The 26,744-nt window shown below is 39.1% G+C and overlaps 1 protein-coding gene across 2 annotated transcripts in view; it reads right to left on the bottom strand.

Moving 5' to 3' along the window:
- The window catches only part of AKT3 (AKT serine/threonine kinase 3), a 202,059-nt gene extending 176,670 nt beyond the window's left edge, over positions 1 to 25,389 (bottom strand). Inside the window, exons 1-2 of one of the 2 annotated variants that reach the window (XM_054576703.1) lie at positions 25,206 to 25,389; positions 14,238 to 14,394 (exon numbers count right to left, since the gene is read on the bottom strand). In XM_054576703.1, the coding sequence (XP_054432678.1) occupies positions 14,238 to 14,283 (46 nt within the window). In that variant the 5' untranslated portion in view covers positions 14,284 to 14,394; positions 25,206 to 25,389. Of the gene's footprint in view, positions 1 to 14,237; positions 14,705 to 25,205 lie in introns of those variants that run through there. The other variant, XM_054576704.1, reaches the window with a different exon arrangement.
- Between the last annotated feature and the right edge of the window lie 1,355 nt (positions 25,390 to 26,744).

Genomic DNA, 26,744 nt, shown 5'->3' with positions numbered 1-26,744 from the left:
GCTGATTATTTACATTGGTCTCAAAAGAAACCATCAAATGCAAAAACACTGATGTCAAAGACGCTGAGAAGATAGTAACTCACCCCTCTGATTTCCAGTTATCATCATAATCTTTGAGAAATGTAAAGCATCAGAAGGGTATTTAAAAAAAAAAAAGCTACTGAAAAGCACTTAGGGAAGAAAACAATGGATGAGCCTGATGTCAAATTTGGCAAAATTCTATAATAGATTATTAAATAATAACAGCTATTGTTTATTATTTATTATGTCCCATGCCTGTGATAAGAGCTAATCAAACATTCTGATCACTGAGTCTCACAACCACATAAAATAGATTTTATCATCTTCATCTTACAAAAGAAAAATTTAAGGCATACTAAGATTAAGTATTTTGCCCATAGTCACTAATAGATGGCAAAGCTGAGACTTGAAGTTCCATCCTTTTAATCAGCAAACAAAACGGATGGTATCTGAGTACTTAAGATACAAAAACACTGGATGGGTAAGAATAGATTCACTAAAAGCAAATTATATAAAACTAGTCATTTTTCTTTTGAGTTACCACATTGCAACAGCACACACAAATCTCTAAGGCATATTGTCAAGTCCTTATGATGCCATTTACGTGAAGAGAGACAAAAAAATATCCAAATGTTTATACAGAACAAAGTACAAAAGTATCATTTCTTTAATTATCCTTCCTCCTGCCCCCTATCTAATCTCTTGAATCCCAATCTATGACAAGAAGCAAATACTACTTAAGAGTTTGGCAAACATCTTTCTGCCTCTCAAATATTTCAGGAACATTTTGGCTTTATATTGGCACGTCACACTTGATACAGGTTATTTCTGAGAAGGAAAACGGGAGTGAAGGAATCATATCATACTCTTATTTATTTACTGCTTGAATCTTTTACAAAAGGCATTCATCTATTACTCAGATAATACAAAATTTTGTAAATCCTAATGGTGCTCAGAGAAAACAGGGCAAGAGTTTCTAAGTATGACCTCAGGGGCCTCCTTCTAAGGGAAAAGCTTGATGTATTAGACTAATAATGTAAAGGTTTTAATGACAAAAAATATTATGAAGTTAAAAGGTACATTCAAACCAGGAGAAATATGTGCAATAACAAAATAATAAAATAATGGTACTAGAAATATACAAAAAGCTCTTACAAATAAGTAAGGACATATAAAATTTATAAACTTGACAAAAGATATAGGCCTCAGATACAAACGCTGAGTATGGACGGAAGCAAGCAATTCATTTGATTCAAAATGACTTAAAAAGCATAAATACAAAGTTAAACCTTAGCAGCAAAGACACCTAAAATAAAACAGCAATATAATGGCAAAAACCAAAAAGAAGAACACCCAGCCATGGCTATGGTATGAGAAAGCAGAAACTTTTACAAACCAGTGGCAGGAATGTGCATCGGTAGCATCTGGACAACAAACTGGTATGTGTAAATGACTTGTACAAACAAAACATTTAGCAGGTGAAACTGGAAAAGCAACTGCACCCCTAGACTTCAGTGACAAATAGGGCAGGACAGTCAGCTGCACCCGTCCCTGGAGGGACACGTCTGCAGTATTAGGTTCACTTCCAAGCGCCACATTTTAAGAGAAATGTGGACAGATACTTACACCGTGGGACATCAAATTCATGTACGAGAGGGCTAGAAACCAGGTCATACAAAACACAAACTAAAAGAATTTTTTTTTCTAGCTTAAAAAGATTTTAAGGAAGACCTCACAGCGATCTTGAAATACCTGAAGGCCTATCACATGGATAAGTATTTGGTTATATTGCTGCGGAGGGCAAAGCAAAGGCCACTGGCGCTCAGAGCTATTAAATAATGAGAGAGTTACGCCGTCTACAGTGAGATTTCCGTTACCCAGAATGGCTGAGATGAAGGATTCTTCAGAAACATAGAAAAAAGGATTCTTCTTACAGGCCGGGAAAGTTAGGTTTCATGAAAGTAGAAGTGCTTTATAGTTCTAAGAGTAAAGCAAAATTTATCCGACGTGGGTAGGTCCCCCAGAACTGGGACGTTTATCATCACTGCCGCATCCCACAGTCTGACCCAGACTAGGTGCCCTATAGTCTAATCCATCCCAGGACTATCAGGGTTCTCTCCAGCCAACGCTACCAAGAATAGCCATTCGGCTCATTTCTACCAATTCCCACCCTCTCCCACACACAAAAAACGGGTAGGTAGGGACATACAACCCAACTTAGAACGCGAGCACAGCCCTCACCCAAACCCTGGCCTAGCTACAGGCTGCCCGCACACCTGTGACCGACGCTGGGCTTCCTGCCCTGCCTCGGCTGTCCCCATCCTAGGTCCTGGCCCTGAAATCTGTGCTGTTCTGCTGTTGGAACTTCTAGAACTTCCTTCCCCCTCTTCATTCATTCATAAGATTGGTTAAGAGCATACTCTATTCAAGGTACTGGACATGGGAAAGAAATGCAGTTCTATTGCACTGGATGCAGCTCCAGCCCTCAGGGAGCTGATAATGAAGCAGCAGAAATAATGGATCCATTTAATAACTAGTCAACATAAAACCACAAGGAAGCAAAGGCATGAAAGTTAAGATTATATGCTAGGCAAGAGAAATCATTCTAATCTCAAGAAACTCTGAGAGAGACAGACAGACAGAAAGACAGAGAGGGAGGGAGGGAGGAAGGGAGGGAGGGAAGGAGGGAGGAAGGGAGGGAGGGAGGGAGGGAGGGAGGGAGGGAGGGGAGGAAGGAAGGAAAGGGAGAAAGAAAAGAAATGTTGAGATGACATCAGAATCTGGCCTTGAAGGACATAGAAGATTTTCATTGACAAAGACAAAGGAAAAAAATATGCCCAAGTAGAAGAACTGGCATGAGCAAACATACGTAGAAGAAAAGACAGTGGTAGGTGCATGTATCACATCAGTAAGATGCTGTGATTGTGTCAAAGAACTTGGAACTATGGAGCTGGCTTCTCCAAGGGAGATCACACAAGCTGAAAAGATGCAGCTTCCCCAGGTTCCCACTGGGGTACAGAGCAGTGGATGGTGCTACTCAAACAGCGTGGGGCTCCCACGAGACAGAGGAGACTCCCCTCTTTCCATTATCCACGGGTTTTAAACCCTTCTATTCAACAGGACTGAGTCCCTCCCTAACCAAGCACTAATAAATGCTTTTCCAAAAAGAACTTAAGACACATTCACGTGTCAAGAAAAAAAAACAAAATATCATAAAATTGGCAATAAGGGAATCCCAATTACTGATCCTGGCTCTGCCCCCAACTCAGAAAATGATGTGTTTTCCAACATGCAAGATAAATAAGGCTAGATAACTTCCCAAGTCTCCTGTGGTTTAAAATACTATAAATTCACTTGGAAAAAAAAATGTTCAGCTATATTTCCAGGCGACTGGAGCTTAGCTGGTTTAAACCTTTAATTTTCTCAACTATAAATGTAGAAGAAATTTCTGCTCCTTGTAACTTGTTATAAGCAATTACATTAGAGAACAAAACTAAGTGACTATAAAGCTTAAATAAAATTTTATATCTAAACATTAAAACAAATACCTAGCAGAGTTCCACTTCCAATAGTTGCAGAGTAATTTTTACTAGACTAACCTTGCCATGCATAAAATTATAAACTCTGTACGAAATAATAAAAACATCTATTTGAAGGCAGTGGAAAGCACCAAAAGCCAGCAGAAACGGGAGGGAAGCTGGCCCCGGAAAGAAGGCAACCGCGATGGGTGAGACTGGCATTTGTCTGGCTTTCTGCTTAAGGGGTTCCCCCATTCCTTCAAATTAGAGTGGATACAACTCAGACTGAAAACCATAGTCTCACTGGCTTAAGAAGTCAGGTGATGGAGTTCAGAGCAGCAAAGTGGCTGGAAAGTGAGAGGGAGATCCCGCAAAACAGGAAGACACAGAGGGGGAACCCCAAACCTACAAATGTTGCCCAAGTTCTGGCTAACCCGATTGTGCATGCATACGAAAGACTCAAATGAGCCTAAAAGCAAAAAGTCAGGAGGGGAAGAAGCAGAAAAGCAGAGATGTCAGTTGCTTTTCCCAAGGGGGGAAAGAAAGGGTGTTGATTAAATAAAACCAAGGTAAGCACATTTAGAAGATAATAACAGATGCAGAGACTATACCATATATCGCCACAATGACGTACACACACTTGAAAATTACTAGACAAATGAAGAAACAAGCAACTGTAATCATAGGCAGAGGAAAAAAGTCAGCAGAAACCAACTCCAAGAAAATACTAATGCTAGCATTAGACAGGGACTTCAATGCAGCTATTATAAAAATATTCAAGGACTTAAAAATATATGGTCATAATAAATGCAGAGATGATAATTCTCAACAGAGAAATAGAGCCTTAATTTAAAGAGAACCAAGTGAAAAAATCCTTTGTATGGCTTAACAGTCTACAGATGGCAGAAGAATCAGTGAACTTAATAGAAATTATCCAGTCTACAGAACTGAGAGAAAAAAAATATTGAAAAAAGAAAATAGTGCCTAACTGACCTGTGAGACATTTATCATGGTCTACATAGGTATAACCAGAGTCCCAAAAGTAGAGGAAACAGGACAGAAAATGTTCTCTAGAAATAATGAACATCAACTCCCCAGGTTTGGTGAAAAACAAATTTGTATATCAAAAAAAATTTGGCAAATCCAAAAAAGGATAAATATAAGAAAAATAACACCAAGCCACATCATATTCAAACTGCTGAAAATAAAAGATAGAAAAGTCTTGAAAATATCCAGGGAAAAATGACTTCTTGTAAATAGGGAGACAACACAAAATAACAGCTGATTCTCATCAGAAACAATGGTGACCAGAAGAAAATGAAACTATATCTCTGAAGTGTTCTAAATACAACAAAAAAGAAATCTTTCAAAAGTGAAGATGAAATGATAACATTTTAGATAAAAAATGAGTACACCGGTCGCCAAGAGATCAGCTCTAAAAGACATGCTAAAGAAAGCTCGTCAAGCTGAAGGAACGTAGTATTAGAAAGACACTCCAATCGATAGGAATTCACACTGAAATCAGAAAACTGAAAATAAGTATATATTAAAGCTCTAGTTATCCTGCTCTTTAAGAGACATAAAGCAAAACACACTGTATCATAGGGTTTATTATATATTTATATCTAAATATATACAAGAGTAGCTCAAGGCACTCAAGGGATGGGAAAAGACAACCACAGCATTACTCAGCCTTACATTTCAGGCGAAGGGGTACACTATTAACCCAACACAGGCTGTGACAGGTTAGGGACACAGGCTGTGAACGCCACAGCAGGGCTTCGCTACCTCAGCACCACTGAAGTGTTGGAGGGGAAATTTTTTTGTTTGGGGGAGGCTGTCCCGTGCCCGCGAAGATAGGCAGGAGCATCCTGGCCTCTACCCACGGGCGCCAGCAACACCCTCACCCCAGTCATGAAAATCAAAAACGCCTGCAGCACTGCCAAGTGTCCCCGGCGGCGGAAATAACCTTGGTTGGAAACCGCTGCCCACAGCCGCCACCAACTAAGCAGGGCACACTAGGCCATGCCAGAGCAGGGCCTCTCAAGGTTTCTTCCATCAAGGCTCCCCTGATCTGCTTTGCTTTCTTTTTTTGTTTTTCCTAATAACTCTAGCCTCCCATATAATATGCTTTATATTATTTATATAATGTGCCCGACTGGAGATGCTAAACATTGCATAGCTAAGTTTTTTTCACACATTCCACCAAGAACCAATTATTGCTCCTTGGGGGAGATACTCCCCCCCCGAAAAGATGTATACTGATAAGGGAATTTAAATGAAGTGCCCCAAAATTTCAATTACCCCAAGAGGAGGCAAAAAATATAAAAAGGAATTTTTTTAATGGGACAAATAAAAAAATAACAGACCTAAATTCAACCATATCAACAACAATATTAAGTATAGATTTTTTTAATGTTTAAGAGACATAACTAACAAGCCAATACCAAAAGGGAAGAAAAATAGAATAGTAAAAAAAACTAAATCCAAGAAAAAGCAAGAATATAAAAAGGAACAAAGAATATATGACAAAAAAATAGGAAGTCCAATCATGTCAATAATTCCATTAACAAATATCAATGGTCTAAACACACCCAAATAAAAGGTAAAGACTGTCGAATAACATTTAAAAAAAAATCAGACCCTAACATATGCCATCTGCAAAAGAAGCAGTTTAAATATAAGACATAGGTAGACTAAATGCAAAAGGACACTTAAAAAAGATAAAACACGCAAACATTAATCATAAAATACCTGGAGCAGTTATTATTAGTATCAGACACACGGAATTTCAAAACAAAGGGTATCACCAAAAATAAAGATGGGCCTTTCATAAGATGAAAGATGTAATGTATCAAGACAACATGATGATCATAAATGTGAATGCATCCAATAACAAAGCTTCAAAACATATAAAGCAGGACAATCAGAATAAAGAAACAAATTCACAATCATAGTTGTGGAGATTTTTCACCTCTCTCAGTAACTGATAGAACTAAAGGGAAAAAAATCAGTAAAGATATAGAAGAGATGACTCACTATGAACCATCCTAACCACACATTTATAAAACACTACACCCACAGCAGCAAAAAGTCAAGGCAGACCATATGTTGGGGAACCATTAAAAAAATCACGAAAAACTTCACATGACTGAAATTTTACATAGTATCATCTGTAGTTACAATCAAAACGCAAAATAGCAATCAGTAACACTATGATATCTAAAAACCCCCATATATTCTGAGATTAAACAATATTCTTCTAAATAACCCAAGGTTCAAAGAAACCACAAGGGAAGTTAGAAAACATTTACACTAAATGACAATGAAAATACAGTATTATCAGAACTTGTGGGACACAGTTAAGCCAGGAAGTAAGGTAAGTCCACAGCTTTAAATGTTTATATTTCTTTTTTAAAAAAGGTTTAAAATCAATGATATAATATTTTATTATATATTACATATAATATCATTTCTTATATCATTTTCTGGCTTAAGAAGCCAGGAAAAAAGACAAGCAAATTAAAATGATAAAGAGCAAAAGCAATAAAATAGAAAACAAATGACAAAGAAAATAAAGCAAAAATCCACCTCCTTAAAAAGATTAACAAAATGTATACACACCTAGAAAGACTGATCAAAGAAAAAGAGAGAACACAAGATACAATCATTAGGATTTAATAAGGGGATTATCATTCTAAATCCTGCATATATTAAGAACTTTATGACTAATAAATCAAAAACTGTGATGAAATGGACAAATTCCTTAGAAAACTCAGTTTACCCAAACTGACACAACATGAGACAGAAAATCTGGATGGCCCCCTATCTATTAAAGAAATTGAATTAATCACCAAAATTCTCCAACCCAGAAGGCTTCACTGATGCGTTTCATCAAACACGTAACGAAGAACTAAAACCCACCTTACGCAAATCCCTTCAAAAAGTAAGGAGGAGAGAATGCTTCCTATTATAGCCTATGTTATGAATCTAGAATAACCATTATACCAAAACCTGAAATAAAAATTATAGATCAATATTCTGGTAAATGCAAAAAAAAAGGGGGATCTGTAACAAAATATTAGTAAATCAAAACTGGTACTATATTAAAGGTGACCAAATATATACATCGTGACCAAATGGGATTTATTCCAGCAATGAAAGTAATACATCATATTAACAGAATAAAAAAAGTCAAACAGTCATTTCAACAGATGCGGGAAAATCTTTTGAAAAAATTGAACACCCACTCAGGATGAAAACTCTTAGCAAACTAGGAACAGAAAGGAACTTTCTGAACCCAGCAAAGGGCAGCAACAGTACAGCTAATATGATACTCGGTGGTAAAGTAACTGCTTTCCCATAAGATGAGAAGTGAGGCAAAAATGTCCACTCTTACAATTTTACTCAGCATTGTATACAAGTCCTAACCAGTGACATAAAAACCAGAAATTTTAATTACAGGCATAAAGATTGGAAAGGGAGAAGCAGAACTGAGGCTCTCTGCAGATGACTGGACCATCCACACAGAAGAATCTTCAAAGTATTGATAACTAACATTAATAGTATACGAACTGAACAGGGCTGCAGGATGCAAAATCAAAACACAAAACTCAACTGTTGACTGGGGAGGGAGGGGTGTGTGTGAGTGACTCCCCTGTTTATAATTCTGTAACTCTAGTTCGTCATTTGATGGTCCTCTACATTTGGTTTACTTGGTTAAAATTTGCAGAATGAATTAATTGAGACAAGAAAAACAAATTTCACATTGCAAATACATTGATCTCAGAGTTTTAATGCCACTGGCGACAAATTTAATTTTTCCCTGTTTCTTCTCCACTCATAACGTCAATAGTCAAAGAGAGCCTCTCTCACGTATCATGTGGTTTATACAGTTACTACCACAGCTCTTCACTCTCTATGGAAAATGCTTGCTGCTGAGCAGTAAACAGGAAATCATATGGTCACTTTCTTTTTCCTTAATCACTTCATAATTTGTTTCAAAAGTCGCTTGGTGAATAAAACAAGAAGTAAAAGTACACAAGTACATTCAAAATAAAGGAGAAGGCAACTCCCTTGGACTTGGATGAGTATCCTCAAATAGTGCATTTCGTTTTCTACAACTTATAACTGACTACATCACCACAATCACACATGAAAACATAATTCAGCTTAAAATCTTTGTTACTAAAGTATATTTTGCATAGCGGGATTAAGCTATTTGGCATGACAACTCATAGATTTATAGAGTTTTAGCTTGGCATTACTAAATACTAACATTCTGGTTCATCTAAACAAATCATTTCATGGAATAGAAGACATATAATTCAAAAGACAGCGTCCAGATATCCTTTAATTGGAAACTATTCCAAGTACAAGGCAAACTAAAGGAAAAGGTTCTCTGAAAACACAAACTGGTTAACATACACAGAACACAACATTAAAGTTCAATCTGTTAGATATTAACACAAGTATAAGAAATTAACATATGCATGCAGCATTTTCATCGATCAAAGTATTTTTAATGAATGGTACCCTTCAATTTGTACCAATTTCAAGGTAAGATTATGAGTTGACTAGAAACATATTACAGATTTTAATCTGTTATGAAGGAACTTGCTGTCCACATTTACAAGAGACTACGTACTTAGGATTTTTAAAAGAAGCAATGCTATTAAGCAAATAAAATTTATAAATTACACTAATCTCTTGATTAATATTATTGCAATCTACTTAATTCTATAACTAAACCTTTTAAGCTGGTTAAACTTTATCAGTGCAGTAAGTTCCTTCAGAGCAAATACTGCCACTAGCTCTAATGGAATGAAATAAGAAAGCAAATTTGACGTCTAGTTTAGAGATACCCAGTCACCGGGAGCATACTTTCCAGGCTGGTCTTAAAAGGAGGTAATTTAACAAGCGTTTAATACACACGCAGATGACTCCTACGCCAACATGCGGCCAAACTGGAAGGTGCTCTGCTCCAACCACCCAGGAGGAAAATGCAGACAATACTTTCCTCCATGTTGGCTACATTGTATTTCTTTTACTGTCATTTCTAAAGCCAACAACACTATGTTAATGTGTTATCTCAATTAATACCCACCGTTTTGCGATTGCTCCAGAAAAGTACAGGGAAAGAAAAGGTTTCACTACTACGTGCCACTAATAAAGTTAGGAAAGCATTTATGTTACACAATGTTAATAATTATCTGTCAGTCTTTTTTTTCCTTTTCCTGGAAGATATTTACTGAAGAACAACTTCTTTGCATTAAAAGTACAAATAGAATAAGATTATATTTGAACAGGAGCTAACAAGGACTGATTCAGCAACAGAGGTTTGAGAAAAAGGACCGACATTCAGAGTAAGGGCCACAGCTGTAACTATGTGATAGCAATACCCTTTCTTAATCGTTTTAAAACACTCCTCTACACTCATTATATCCTAATGCTTAAGACCATGCGGTGTGGTAAAGAAGGCAGGGATTATCATATTTACTCTCAAACAAGTACACCACAGTTCAGGTGAAAACCTGCCCAGGGTAAACAGGAAGGAAAAAATAATAATGCTTTTTTAGAAGAAATCCTTTAAACCAAATATAGCCAAACACTGAAAGATTATATAGTGAAATTTACTTGACTAAAACACAAAATTATTATTAAAACAGTGCTGAAAAATCTCTAAGAGAATAAATTAAAAATAGTGGAGGAAAAAAAATGCATAATTTGGTTTCCCTAATGTTTCAACTAACGCTTTCAAGTACAGTTAAAAACTACCATACAAATCCTCTTCCAGTAAATCTAACTTGTTGTAAGCATAGGAAAAATATATGACCTGTAAAAATAGACAGAAGACACTATCAGCAACCCCAGCCTTTCATTCACAAATATACCCAGACAAACAGGGATCCCCAGAAACCTGAAGAAAACCACCACCACAAAAAAGAACCAAAATGAACAAATTTAGGGATTTAAAGCAAAGAAAAAACTTAAAAAATAAAATCTATTTAGTGTCCTAAGAATAAGATTATGTTACATTAGTAAAATAAGAGCATGTGGCCGTAAACTATAAAGAATTCCCAGGAATATAAAGTAGTAGCTGAAATAAATAATACAATGAAGGGCTAGAATAACAAGTCAAGGAAATCTCCCAGAACAAAGAGGAAAAAAACAAAGACATGGAAAATGAAAAAAAAAAAAATTGAAAACAGTGCACTGATATATAAGCTCTAGGGGAAAATTAAAAAACTGAAGCAAAGATGTAAGAGTCTGCATTTTCAAACGGTCCGCCAAATGTTTTACAGAATGAACTAACAAGGACTATATAACTCATCCTCCTCAATTCTCATAATGCCAATGGTCAAGAGGTACCAACACAAAAAGTTTCCAGAGAACAAAACAGGTTGCCAAAAACACCCCTTCACGTTAGCGCCGCACCTCTTCTCGGTAAACCCGGTTACTATAAAGCAATGGAATGCAGCCTTCAGAATCCTGAAGGAAAATCATTTAAAACCTGCTTCCTAAACCCAGCCAAGGTATGTACCAGGTGTGAAAGTGAAAGGGACATTTTCAAACACTGTGCTGACAAGCACCTACACAAGCGCTCTTTCTAGAAAAAAATTACTTTTTCAGGAAGTATTCTAGAAAACTGCAAAATCAGTCCAAAACAAAGAGAAAAGACATCTAAGAGAGCAAAGAACTAGTCCAAGAATGCAATTAAATAGCACAGTATTAGCTGGGCATCATACCCAGATACAAAGGCAAGTCATATTAGAACCTCAACAAACTATTTCAAAGACGGATGGCGGGACAAGACTGAGGAAACTGAGGCAGGGAGGCTGGGCGAGCGGGGAGAGGCTGTAGGGGAGAAACGGGAATGAAAAACATACAACAAAAAATAGAGATGGGTAACCGAGTGATGGTATGGAGGCTCTCACTCTTCTACCAGTACAGGGGAAATGTGGAAATTAGTAAATCCAGGTTAAAAACAGTTACAGCCCAGACTGAAACATGGCATGATCTTGAGTACCAATAGTGTGTAAAAATCCATTTGTTCTCAATGGATCCCAAATAGTAACTGCTTTGTTTAGTAGTTAATATTATATACATAGCATAACATTGATTACTGCTTTGTGGAATCAACAAATGTAACTATTAGACCTTGATGACATAAAATAAATGTTACAGTTGACATAAATTGGGAGAGGAATGTGTGGAATTCAAGGGAAAGATTGTAAGGGGTACTAATTGTTCTTAATGTACAGAGTGACAAGATTAGGTCTAAATAATTCATGGAATTACTGAGTCAAGAGCAAGAAGTTTAACCAAAAAAGGCTCCAAAAATGAACAGTAAGTATTAAAAGTAAAATTGTTCCTTTTTCACAATGGGACTATACTAGATTACTTAGTCAAAAATAAAGTATAACATTATATATAAAATTGGAATAATCAACAGAAGAATTAAAAATACAAAAGGTCAAAAATGGTTACCTCCATTTTAGGAAAGAAACTAGTTAAAAGAGGTACAGGGTAGAAAGATTATCACTTTTCATTTTATACCTTTGTGTACTGTTCAAATTCTTATGTTTATAAGCCTATTACTTCCAGAAATTAATACACAAGTGTACTCATTCCACACACACACACACACACACACACACACACACTCACTCACTCACACACTCACCAGAATCCTGTTTCCCCAACCAATGCAGGGAAAACCACTGAGAAATTCTTTTTTGTTTTCTTTTTCTATAGCCCATGTACTACATACCAGCCTTCTACAATGGTATTCCAGAGAAGACACAATTAATTAAACAGATTCAACAACTACCCTAAGCCCTTGGTAAAATGTGGTAATAGTAAGAGCTTACATTTATGTTAAAATTGTCAAAGCATCCACGTCCATTATCTTATTTAATCTTCACAAGGAACTTGTGCGAACAATTTTAGAGATTAATAAAGTAAACCTCCAAAAGGGGTAAGTTACTTGCCACCCGCCCGCCAAAAAAAACAAAGAAGAATATAAATATAATGGGTAAGTTAGAAAATAAACCAAAAAATATCTTCCTTCATACAGCATGAAATCTGAAAACTCTTTCCCAATTTCTGATATGAGAATAACATAAAAAATTAAACTTAACACAAAGAGTCAGCCACTTTGGAAAACAGTTTGGCAGTTCTTATAAAGTAAAACACACACTTACCATATGACCTAGCAATCTCATTCCTAGGTTATCGCCCAAGAAAAATGAGGACATCACACAAAGACATGCATGCAAATGTTCACAGCAGCTTTATTCCTAACAGTCAATAACTAGAAACAGCCCAAAGGTGCATCAACTGTTAAACAGGAAAATTTTATGTCCAGACAGCAAAACACTACTCAACAATAAAGAGGAACAAACTAATGATATATATATATATATCATTATATACACAGACGAATTTTAAAAGTAGTATGCAAAGTGAAAGTAATCAGACACACAGGACTACATGTTGTATGATTCTACTTACATGAAACTCTAGAATGGCAAAATTATAGTCACAGCCGATTAGTGGTTACCAGGGGAATGTAGGAAACTTTTCAGGTAATAGAAATGTTCTAAGTCATGATTATAGTGTTTGTTATGCTGCTGTATAAATTCAGCAAAATTCATCAAAGTGTACACTTAAAATTAGTGAATTTTATTATATGTATAATAAATAACTCAATAAGGCTGATTTTTAAAAGCTCAATAATACATAAACATACATAACTCTTCTCAACAGCTTTCCAGCATAGGTATGAAATACAAACCTAGAAAGAATATTAAAATCACTACTTAAGAGGCAACTTTTAACCAGAAAAAGAGATCTACAGTAACTTTAAAATCTGAGAATGAAATGGCCCTCACCCTACTCAACCTGGCCATGTGGATAAACAATAGTTGCCAAGCAACTAATCTAAACTCTAGATTTCTAATAAACACATTGACCACATTAAGCAGGTGATCTCATAGAGGATGTAAAACATATTTTAAGTTTCACATTGAATAGTTCTTCCTTTAATATCATGAAAGTATAATAATGCATTTGAATTATTTATCTAAAGTAGCGGTGAACAAGAAATACTACAAGTAGATCATGAAAAATAAAAACATAAAATTAAACATAACACACATAAACCCTTTCCTCATTTGGTTTTTTACTTCAGCATTTTACTTACCTACTCATGAGATTGCTGAATCCGTGAGTTTGTGGGTGAACCCTCCCCCTTTATTACTAAATTTTTCCCTACCACCACCCAAATTGGCTTGCTGTCACTGAATCATTTTATTTATGTTTACATGTCCTGAAATGCATACAAGTTAAAGACACTTTTTTAGATATTAAATCATTCTAAAGATTTCCCTCTGGATTGTATAATCTGTAGACAGCACAACAAATACAACACAGATTTTCTGTAACATGCATGCACACGACAAACTGGAAAGCCAAACTCGATTATAAATGATCAAAATCCAGAATTACAAAGGATCCCTAAATGACAAGCAAATTCCTAACACATATGTTAAATATCATTTCTCTCTCACTGGACAGAGCATGTCACAGTTTACTTTGTTAACAGCATCAGAAAAAAAAATATCAACTTCCAGGACACCACTAACTGTTAGCACACTTACCAACTGTGTTTTTTGGGTCTCGTTGAACACTTACCCCTCTTCTGAACCCAACCTTCTTTCACAATGGTAACATCGCTCATGATGGCTCCCCTCTAGCCCCCAACTTGGAGAAATGGTACTTTGTGATATCAGCTTTGGGGTTTGGATTCTCTGCTGCTGCTGCCCTTCCCACTCTCTAGTGATGACTCAGCCTGGAAGGAAGTATTGAAGAAAGAATTTCTTTTTTTTTCCATTCTTGCAACTCACATAGCAATAACAAACAACTAATTCTTTGTCAATGTCTTCAACTGGCCTGACCTCACATAAAAGTCTAGCTCTTCCAACTGGGGAACTTATTTATTAAATAGTTGTATAATGAATGCACTTCCCTGGTCTTGTGACAGATTTCAAATGAGAGTGAAACTCTTAACCTAAGAGGTTGCCATAAAAATGTCCTAAGAAAACCACTGTCACCCCTACAGAAATAATATAGAAAATGTGTTTAGTGATTATATTTCAGGTGGAGAGGAAGAGAACAAAAGGAGAGTGGATTTTAAAAGTAAATCTTCATCTATGTCTAGTCTCATAATCCCTGTAAATTTAAAAATAGTTATTGGAAAGCAACTGTGAATGTTTTTAATTGTTGTATTTTATATAAAATACCACGTGCTAAGAAACTAACATTTATGGATGCTTACTCTGCCTTGTTCCAAGCAATATTTTAGGTTGATTACAATCAGTAAAATATTATAAATAATATAAAATCAATTATTTTTTAAAGTAGGAAAAGTGAAACAAAGGGACTATAAAGGTGGGGAAAAGTATGGAACATTCAAGATGTGTCAGGAACTTGTGCAGGCGCTTAAATCTTTATTCTCAGGTAATCTTCCCAACAACCTTGTGAGGGTTCTAGTAACTCCATTTCACAAATGGGGGAACTGAGGTGTGCAGAGATTAAGCAGTTTGCCCGATTTGAAAACAGAGTAATGGAGCCAGGATGTGAGCCCTGTCTGTCCAGCTCCACGGCCTGCATTCTGAACTCCAAATCTATGTTCCCTTAAATCAGTGAGTTTCAGCTGGTGCGCTGCAAGAATTTTTAAAGCGTGCAATACCTATTTGGTCTGGGGCACTGACCTCTTTTTCCTCAGATTGTCAAATAAAAAAATGACCAACAGCCAACACAATAGCTGTCCAGTGTGTATACATCAAAATCATACCTATTTTTTGTCAGATCAGCAAAACATTTCTTTCTTGGTGCGCTGCAGAATTTTGGTAATTAGTTTGTGTGTGCCGTGAGATGGAAAAGGTTGACCACTAACTGCCTTAAATAAAAATAAAAAGAAGCCAAAGTAAAAGTTTATGTATTTGTGAAAGATGGGCCACAAATTTAGCACGAGCTTTCAAGAAGCAATGCAAATAAGGAAACACAATGGTTTCAATATTTACAGTATCCATATTTTTCTTTAAAGAAAAAAGTTGCTCAGAAGTAATTCTTTTTGGGACAAAAATCTGAAATTTTTCTCATGGGTCTTTACAAGACACCTTATAGTGTCAAAAACAAAGTCCTCAAAAATATCCTCACACATAAATAGCAATGAGTTTTACAGGACAATTTCTTATTGTCCCTCTCAACCTAAAAAGGGAAATACCAAGATAAAATTGAATGAAAGCCATTTCCACGTAAAGGGACCAAAAACGTGGTCCAGGAACACATGCATAAATTTTAGATAACCACAAAAAGTGATGGATGGACTCTAGAATATTAGTGTACTATTTTCTCATTGCGTTTTGATAAACGGGGCGTGGCAGTGCGTAAAGGTTGGACTCCTCAGCTAGTACTAAACTGAGTTACAGTTCTTGATCTGATGCAAATTAAGTGCACAGCCTAATCATGTAGCAGTCAGGAGTCAAGACTGACAATCTGACAAACTGTGTGTGGCTGAAGACGACTCCCATCACGGGACAGGGGGCTGTGGGCCAAGACCGTCCTCAAAATCATCCGGCTTTCCTACTGTGGAGAGCCAGAGGGACATTGGAATCTGGCTGTATTTTCCCAAAAGATGCTTGACAGACTATTAAAAGAAATGCTGGATAAATAAGAAAGATTAAAAAAAAAAAAAAAGGAATTCTTTGGTCAAGTAAGTTGGGAAAATTGTGCAAACCATGTCTTTCCCTTGAAACATTACTATTAACATATTAAAATATCTCAGCAAATCTTACATTTATTTGAACAAATAGGGCTCTTTTTTTTTCTTCTTTAGTAACATGTGTTAACATCCATAGGAACACACTTTGGGAAATGGCCACAGGACGCGGCCATACAATCCAAGAGCAGACTCATTTCACCATTAAAAACAGGCAATGAAACAGCCAAAAAAATCCTTCAGTACAGAATCCAAAGATCTTCTTATTTGATTTAGGAAGCCTAAAGAACTCAACATGTTCAACTGACTACGTAATACACGTAGAGCTAAATAATTAAAATGGTTAGCTCTTTGCATGAATAATCATGAGGAAGGTAAATACTGGGAGCACTCGTACAAAAGGCAGGCTTCAGAAGACATGCCCTTCAGACCTGCTCTTTGGCAGAACTGTAGCAAGGGGCCTCACACCTATTTAAGCAATTTTTGGTTTCTGACTATAAAATTATATAGTCTGGGTGAAAGAAAATTTATATCTTTATATCCTCGGGCTTAGAAATGGAGATCAGGGATCAACACGTAGTAATAACCCAAACATAACACATATCCAATAAACATATTTAAAATGTATACATTCCTATTTAAATAATCTATATTACCATACCTTTATTAAAAAAACACCAGAAAAACAAAAGTATTGTCAAAATTGATTTTATTTTTTTTTAAGTGGACATTTCATTATAAGAATATCAAAGCTGGAAGAAACCTTAGTTTACAGTTGAGAAGGCTCTTGGGCAAGCGACTCGCCCAACGTCACACAGCTACGTCATGAGAGACCCAAGACAGAGGACCAGGCAACGCTCTTTCCAGCAGCACCACCTCTTCAGTATAAAACAATGCACCAAAATATCCAGATCAACCCAAAGTTAATGAATTCTGTTTTATAAACTTTCAAAAACTAGTATTTTAGATATAAAAATGCTTATATAGTCACATTAAACTGTTAAAATATATGTTAAATCAATAGGACAAATTTATCATCTTCATCAGGGCCAGTGACCCCCACATACTAGAGAGAACTTTGTGCGTTTGCCTCTTAAAATGTTAACAGGTTCTACCCATAATCATAATTTTCAGCTTTAAAAACTTCTGAGTCTCTACTGACTAAAATGACACATTCTTTGAACATAACTTAAAAGACATCCCAAGGTATACTACTCTGTAATTATGATCACTACGCTAGAAATAAATGCTCTTTTGTGCATAGAAACAACCCTATTAGGTCTCAGGCGGTAACCGGTATTCTGCGCTTGTCCGGCAGTGGCAATTTCCCCGCGCCCCGGTCATCTACTCTCTTGGGCTCAGTCTCCGGTGTCACTAACTAACTAATCTGCAAAATGATGAGCTGGGCTTCCGGGATGCAATCCATTCCCGAAGGCAGAGTGAACTTTACCTCCTTCTAAGAGCCCTCACTTCTGCACAAGTTCGTCCTATAACATCCAGAACCTGGTTCATTTTTCTTTTAAGCCTATTTCATCAAACATTCCATTGCTAGGTAATCTAATTTTTCCCATTCTTATGAAAAATTTCACACAAAGTTCTTGGCAGATACAATTTGGAATTTACACAAAGCAGTTACAATAAAAGTGCTTTTGTTCAGAATTATTTGAGAATTTGATGATGATAATAATTGCACCTGAATGTCATATTACAATTTAAAAAACATTTTCACATCTTTTACCTCATTCAATAGCATTATTATTAGTGAAACAAGTTGACAGTGCCTGACATATAAGAGATGCTCAACAAATAAGGAATCAATCAGAGGATAAAACAAGGAATGAAGATTCAGCCTATAAAGCACAGGCTAAGCAAACTAACATTCTGAATCAACAGAGGGAATGGTACCAAGCCATCTTAAAACCAAGCCTGAATTTGAACATTATAGAAGCATCTACATATAAATAACTAAAATTATAATAAATATTCTTCCCTAGTCATTGAAATATGTTTCCTGTAGACCTCCATTAACTGTAAGGACTATTACACATTAAAATTATCCTTCTTAATTTTTTTTTTTTTTTGGTTAAGATGCTCAAGTTTCCATTCCCAAACAAACCAAAGATCAACATTGCCCATGTTGATCCATTATGGGAGGGGAAAAAGGGAAACAATGGCATATTTTCTTAATGATATTTATAAGAGTATTTTAAAGATATTTGTTCACTTATGATAACCAACCATTCAATTTGAAGCAAACATTAAACACCTTCAAATATCTTTAAAAAATATCATTCACTCAAAACATGTAACATACATGTATTTACTGAGTTAATAAGTATGTACTGTCTACTCTGTGACAAGCACTATATTAAGTATACAGGGAGGCAAGCAAAACGAAGCATTTAAAAATCTTTTCCAAACCTTTAATAATTTGCTATCAGCATGCTTTCACGTCTATTACCTCATTTGACTCTGAAAGCAAATCTATGTAGCAGCTACTGCATCTACAATTATGAATCTAGGAAAACTGTGACCAACCAATAATGACGTTACTTCCCACAGTTACCAGAACAAGCTGGTGACAGGTAACAAGAGTGACTATGTAAAATTCAGATTTTCTATCAGGTTGGTATGCTTTCTACCAAATAACGTGATATGAACTCTCAAAAATATGTGTTAACATTTGAGAATAGCTCTGAACATTTTTTTCCATATCAAATTATACTTCAGGTGTCCAGTAAAGCACAATGTTTTCAAATAAATTAAAAATTAAATATTATAACTGTGCCATCACAAATGAAATTATAATGGGAGACTAAAAGTAGAGCGACAAAGTTAAAAGGCACCTCCAGAATTCTCTTTTATACAAATAAAAGCAAAATTTAGGGGTTCACAATTGCCTATGTTAATTCGTAAGTTAAAAGCTGTACCAGAATTCTGTAATACAACTTCCTCTAAAGTATAAATTTGGCTATAATTAATATTATATGGAATATACTTGCTCTATACCACAATTTTTTATATATTTTAGATATGCCAGTAAACTGAATTAATGAAGACAACTCATGTTCAAGTACAACAGAATGCTGCTACTTTGAAATACAAATGATGGTCAAGGGGAAACAGGATATAACTTTACAGTATTCACCTATGTGCAAGAAATAGGCAAAACTAATACATGCCGTAAGTGTGTAAGGTTATATAAAACTTTTAAAATACGGAAGTAGGACATTCAAGGTAACTTGCTCTGCACTTCAAATTACTCTCAAAGTCAGTCTGTCCCTTTCCAGAGTTATTATCCTGTTTTTTAAAAAAATGATAATAATAATACTATATGGGGAAGTGAGCCACGCAAATTATATATTTCAAATATCTTTCATCTCTTCAGAGTGCAATAATCATCTTTTTGGACTTTCTTAAAAGTCTCTCTGTAAATATCTTTGCTGAGTTTTACATGATGAGAAAATACCTGAATAAGCATTGGCAAGTTTCCGGCTTTCATACAAAATATCACTTCTTCAAAATATGCCAATTCTAAAAATTCAACTTTATAAACTTTGAAATACATAAACAAAAATATAAAACATTTCTCCCCCTTTCCTATACCCGTTTAAAGGCATTTAGGTGCCATTTCAACCAACATAGCCATTATTAATCAAATAAAAAAGCAACTTGTGCCAAGTGATCTATTTAATATTCTAACGTGGGGCAACTAAGAAAACGTTTATTGGCTCCCTCTGCCTCCTAGAACACTGGAGGGGCTATGACAACTGATCCCCTACATTCCTCTCGTAAAGCCCAGCTTGTGTCTATGTGAAGCTACCCAGAGCAACAGGGACGTGCGGAGAGTTGCTACTGAAACAACTTGGGTTGCACAGTTGGCCATATTTTTCCAATACACATGTAACATCCTTTAAACTCTGCCCTGGGGACCTCCCTGGCTGTAAAAATTTTTAAAAGAAACAATTTACACATACACACAAAATACAATTAGTATATGGTCCATTACATGACAAGAATCAGCTTGACCAGATTTTTACCACCAATTATAACGAGTTCACATGCAGCTAAGAGACCCTGCAACAAAGCGCATCACAATGGGGCGTTGGGAAGAGCGCGGGATGGGCCAAAGCACTTGGGTCCCTGCTCCCGGCTCTGCCCTTCCCAGAATGATGCCATCTAAGGTCCTTGAACGCTCTGGGCCTGTTTCCTCCGCCACAGCAATGGAGGTACGGCATCAGGTGACTCCCAATAGCCCCATAGCTCTTCCAAGGCTGATACGCATCATTCTTCAATTTCGAATCTACTGTCTACTTTTTTATAAAGGACATTTAGCTAACAACATTGCAACGATACAGTCCCTGTCCACAAAAGCCTGTAATGCAGTCGGGAAGATGAAACATCCAAACACCAACTCCACTCAGCCAAAGCTTGAACTAAACTCCAAACCCGACAAAACACCATCCTCCTTCCCCTCCCGTCGCATCCCCTGACCCCACACACAGTCACAGGCTTTCTTAATACAGAGGAGAGACATTCTCATTTGGAAGTCGTCTAGTGATTTCTTCTAGTAAATCTTTTTACTTTTCCCTTTGAATATTAGGAAAACATGCCTATTGAGATGTGCAAAATGTCTGCAGTTGGCAATACGTAAATATAAAGGGCGCTGAAAAGAAAACTAAAAAGCAACTCCATGGGTCGAGAAACATTAATTTCTCTATCAACTACTACTTGAAGATTACCCGGCAAAGGAAGTATATTTACATGTAACATATTGAAAGACTGGTGCTGCAATAAAATATGTAAACATTTAAGGCATTTAATTCAGCATTTGAAAAAACTGAAATGAAAAAGGATGTTATGGATCAGTGTACTTTTATTTTTACTACATTACCTTGATTTCTGGGAAAACTATTGTACTGTATTATCAAAATTCAGCATTGTCACTGTGACCTCTAATCGTTAAGAACTAGTGAAAATACTAAAAGAAAGTGTTTCAGAATGAGGGAAGTTAAAGTGAAATGGATTTTTATAATGCCAGAATAAGTGTTTTCTCACGTTAAAATCACTTTGTAGAGGGTAGCTGGGGCTGCTCATTAACTCTAAATGAAAGTCTACATGTTAGTCACACGTAACTGCCTGGCACATGGCAAATGCTTACCAAGCATTGGCTACCATTAACTCTACACTGAATCTAGCTCTATCATATACAAAAGAGCATAATAAAATAATTAACATCAGATGATTCAAGACTATCTTTGCAGGAGACTACAGAACAGTTCATGCTGTATGAAACCAGGCTGTAAACTCTAAAACCTATAGTTCAAGACAGAACAAGTTTAAATGTTTTAAATATTCTAATGCAAATCTACAAAAATTAATTATGTGCATTAATTTTTTATTAAAGAAACATAGCCCTGGCTGGTGTGGCTCAGTGACCTGAGCGCCAGACTGCGAAGCAAAGGGTCACTGGTTCAATTCCCAGTCCGGACACATGCCTGGGTTGCAGGCCAGGTCCCCCATAGGGGGCTCATGAGAGGCAACCACACATTGATATTTCTCTTTCTCCCTCTCTTCTCCTCACTCTAAAAACAAATAAATAAAATCTTTTTTAAAAAAGATAAAGAAAAATGCAAGTCAAATTACAAGACTGATTTGGTCAAAACAAAATGAAATGGCTTCTTCTTTCTTTCTTGCATGCTATGTTATTCAAATCTAAATGGTTTCAAATGAAATGTTTTTTAATGCTTGAAACTTAATCACACTATAAAGACAAGATCCTATCAAATCATGCTAAAAATCCAATTAACATGGCGTTAACAATAATTGCCTTATCTTCCCAAGGGTGCCTTGAACTAAAAGGTGTAACAACAAAAAAATATGTGGCTACCCTTTCACAAAAATATGGAAAGTTTAAGTAAACTCTAAACTTCCACATAATCAATTTGTAAAACAGGTTCCTCTTTTTAAAATAACCTAAATAGTTGGAAACTTCCACTGAATTTATGTAAGGGGGAAAAAAAAAAACCCTCTCACATGTTTAAATCAAAAGCTAGAGTTTAGCCCTGGCCGGGTGGCTCAGTTGGTTGGAGCACAGTCCTGTATACCAGAAGAGCTGCAGGTTCGATCCCTGGTCAGGGCACATACCTCGCTTGCTGGTTCAATCCCCAACTCAGAACGCAACCAATTGATGTTTCTTTCTTTCTTTTTCTTTCTCTCTCTCTCTCTCTCTCTCTCTCTCCCCCCCTCCTTCTTCTCTCAGATTAATAAATATATCCTCGGGTGAGGATTAAAAAAAAAAATCTTAGATCCCTACTTTGCACAGAACCCTATGCTAGGTATATTTGTCCATGATATGTTTAACCAAAACATGTTTAGATTGACGGTGATCTGAAAACAAATTTCCTTTCTAATAGTAATGATCTCCTGTAAATAAGAAAAGTTTTTAATCAAACCGGCCCCTATCACACGGTTCACACCCTAATATTCATTCAATGAGTGAAATCTTATTTAAAATATTTTACAGCCGTAAATTTACATGAACAATAAAAAGTCCAAAGCAGAACCCTTAAGTACTCTGACAAACACAACTTAAACTAAGTCAATGTCAAACTAAAAATTAATTTTAAGTTGGAAAATAATCCACTGAATCATGGACAGGCTAAGTGTGTGGGACAAAGTGAATACAAATAATAGTTTCATAAATTATTTCGCAGAATTACTTTAGAATTTTTTACACAGTGTAAGCAAACATGGTACTGCAAATACACAATACAAAAATACAGCTTAAACTAAAATTCTACAGTCATCTCAATTTCAATGCTGTCTCATCATGTAAAATATGCACTTCCCTCACTGTAAAACAAGCGCAAGCCAATCATAGATACTGGTGTCAATCCTAGTGAGAAAAACACAATGCAGATCCTCAATACAATGGTAAACTTTGTATTTGTATTTTTTGTATTTCCTTGGTAAACTTTCAAAGTCAAAATTACATACTGTCAAGAGGAAAAAAAATCCCTACAGTCTTGATGTATATAAGGCGGAGCAAAAGTAGATTTACAGTTGCTCGTATGGAAAATAATACAATAAGAAATAATCCAAGAATAAACTTTCCCTACTCACAGCTGTAAAGCTACTTTTGCCCCATCCTGTATATATGCAAGTAATTGTGCATTCAGTCAAGTATCTCAGAAAACTAGTAATTTATTAATAGACACGTTAAATATTTTCATGTTTTAGACAACCAAGTCCTGAATATATACGTGTGTTATTAGACACCCACCTCCTGGAATATTCATATTCATTTATACATATTTTGCAATGACACTAAAATTCTGAAGACAAAGTTTCCTAAACCATCTTCATTGAACTCTTCCACCTTTGGTTTTTCAACTATTTCCTAACAATGTATAATCCACTTTAATGAGTTTCCACCAAAAACAAAACCCAGTGGTTGTCTAATGATTTACAGTGTACTAAAAGTTATATGACCACCCTTTTCCAAATATGGAACATATATCTAGATTGATGATCTGAAGCAGTTGGCAATGTCCTAACTGCAAAAAGTCATTATTTCATACCCTTTAGCTTTAGGGTGAACTTAAAAAAAATGTGACCATTTTATTAATACTAGTAATTAACCAGTAGACACACACGGTTCAATGCTAAATTTCTATTTGTAAACGATATGAATTACAAACTATTGGGCTTTCAACCAATCACCACACTGGTGGAATGAGTTGGCTTTATTTTCATAACATGATTTTGATGGAAGAAATGTGAGCATCCTAGCCTTGACCTACATGCAAGCATTTCCTCTACTTTCAAAGGTAAACAGTAAATATCGGTATTGAAAACCTGGCCCTAAAGATTCAATCTGGCCTAACTGTAGATTCCTGGGAAATCCCAAACAAGGGGTGACCCCGCCAGGGAGTCAGGATGAACACAGCGACCAGTGAGGCTTCAACTTAGGGCTCTGAAGGGCCCCACCAGCATCATGGCTGATGCAGACCGATCCGCAGGAGGAGGCGATGGACGAGGAAGAGGCTGGTTTGTTTACTTGCAGCCCGAGCCGCCGCCGCCGCCGCCAGCAGCGACAGCATCACTGGATCAGCCAAACCCAGCATCTTCCGCACATTTCTATTCTTAGCACACAACTCCCAAGCGGATCAAAACCCCACTACTATTAAAAACACAGACAAGCACGTTACCCACCTCCCCCCGCACACCCCCACCCACCCCACCCGCGCCGTCTTTTCTGCGCGCCGGCAGCCGGGTGGGTGGAGGAGGAAGGAGACCCCGGGGGACGCCGGTGCATCCTCGCCTTCACCCCACCCCACGCGCACAGGCGGCCCCAGCGCAGGGAGCGCGGCAGACAACCCCCTCCCCCCAACCCAAACACACTGACACCGAGCTCCACGCGTTATATAACCTCGCCGCCACCCCCCGGTCCGAGCGGGCGCCCCCTCCCCACGCCGCGCGGCCGGCGGGGAGGGCCATGGGGAGGGCGCGGAGTTGCGCAGAGACTGGAGGCGCCAGGGCCGGGGCAGCCCAGACACGGACGGTACCGCTAGGCCGGGGACACCCTCCCGCGACCCCCGCGCACCGCCGCCCCCCAGCTTCCCCTGGAAAGTGGGGGAGGTGCCCGTGTCATCCGTGCCGGGCATCCCCCGGCCTCGCCACCCACACCCAAAGCCTCCGCTGACCCAGCCCCCGCCCACGCCCCCGGCGCGGTGACAGCCCAGACGCCCCCGCCTCCCCCCATCCGACCGCCGCCCCCCGCCCGAGGGAGGCCAGGAGGGAGGACCGGGCCGGGGGCAAGGAGGGACTGGAGGCGAAGCGGGGAGGGGGCGCGAGTGGGGGGCGGTGGCTGTTACCTGCAAAGGCGGCCGTGGCGGCCCCGCAGCTGCTCGGGCGGCGGCGGAGGATGGAGCCGGGGGGGCGGGGGGAGGAGAGGGGGTGACTCGGGGGTCCCCCCTCCCTCCTCCTCCCCTCCTGTCCTCCCCCCACCCCGCAGAGTCTCTGGCCCCCCTGGAACCCGGTGCGGCCGGCGGGAGGGCAGGCGAAGGGCTGCAGGGAGGGAGGGAGGGAGGGAGCCGGCTGGGCCGGGCCGCGGAGCCGGAGCGGGAGGCGGCGGCGGCGGCGGCGGCGGCGGCGGCGGCGGGAGGGGGAGGGAGGAGGAGGCGGAGACTCTACATGGGAATCGGATATCGGCTACAAATTCAATTCATCACCAGAAAACACCGCTCGGGCGGGGGCCGGGTCACGCCAGCGAGGCGGCGGCGGGCGGCGGCTCCGGGCCCCGGGGCGCCCCCGGCACGGGTCGGGGGGCTGCGGCCTCCTCTCCCGGCCGCGCCTCGCCCGTGGGACCCCGCCGCCGCCTCCCCGCCCCCTCCTTCCTCCCTCTTGGGGCCGCCGCCGCTCGGTTTTCGCCGCCGCCGCCGCCGCCGCCGCGGGGCTTGTTGTTGACTTTGAGGAAAACTCCTGACGTCAGGGGCTGGCTCTCGGCGACTGGCGGGAGCGGCTTCCCCGCGTCCCCGGCCGGTCCGCCGCCTCCGCTCCCCTCCCCTCCCTGCCAGGCCCGCGTCCTCGGGCTTCCCCGCGCCCCCCAAACCCGCGGCGCCCCGCGGCCCCTCTCCTCTCGCGAGAACATTCCCCCCCAGCCAGCCGGAGCCGGGAGCGGGGGCCGTCGTTCTTGGGCGGGAAGTGCTGGGTTTCCCCCGCGCCCTCGTGGCCCGTGGCGGGCACCTGAGGCCCGGGCGTGGAGGATCGCTTCCCGGAGAGGAGCCCGCCGCCTGCCTCCGCGTGCGCGGCCGCCCCGGGGCATCGGCGCCCACCCCTCGCCGCTCTGGGGCAGATCGGGCTGGCGCGCGGGTCGCCCGCACCTGGAAGTGCGGTGCCCTGTGCGGGGGCAGCCCCGGGAGCCTGGAGCCAGGGGGAAGGGACCCAACCCCTCTGCGCCTCAGGGGTCAGCCCCAGATCCGAAAGCATTTCTCACTGTCTCAGGGAACCTTACCGTCCAGGCCAAGAGCACCGCTCCCGACAGCCACCCACGGCGCTTCCTGCCAGCACAAGGGGCACACATAGGACACAGGTTGCAATGGGATCCTAATTCACCCTTAAAATTACACCTTCTTTAGGGATATTAGCTTTCGTTGATTTGGGGGAAGCCATGATGTACTGCAAGCACTACGAAGAAGATAACCGTTTCTTCTTCTGAAGTTCATGCCTCCAGAGAACATTCTCAATGGAGACCCTATTTTTGCAAAATGGCCATATTTTACCATACGTCACACTCCATAAAGTTACAAAAGAAGATTGTTGTTTTTTCTTTCCTCACACCATGTTTTGGCGATTCTGGAACACTTTGGAAAAAAACACAGTGTTCCGCCACAGGGCTCTGAGCCTTTTTGAAC

The sequence above is a fragment of the Pteronotus mesoamericanus genome, unplaced genomic scaffold (genome assembly GCF_021234165.1).
Source record: "Pteronotus mesoamericanus isolate MK-2021 breed Mesoamerican mustached bat unplaced genomic scaffold, CSHL_Meso_final contig_347, whole genome shotgun sequence".
In the NCBI taxonomy this organism is placed as follows: Eukaryota; Metazoa; Chordata; class Mammalia; order Chiroptera; family Mormoopidae; genus Pteronotus; species Pteronotus mesoamericanus.
This window is presented reverse-complemented; position numbering and strand designations above follow the sequence as displayed.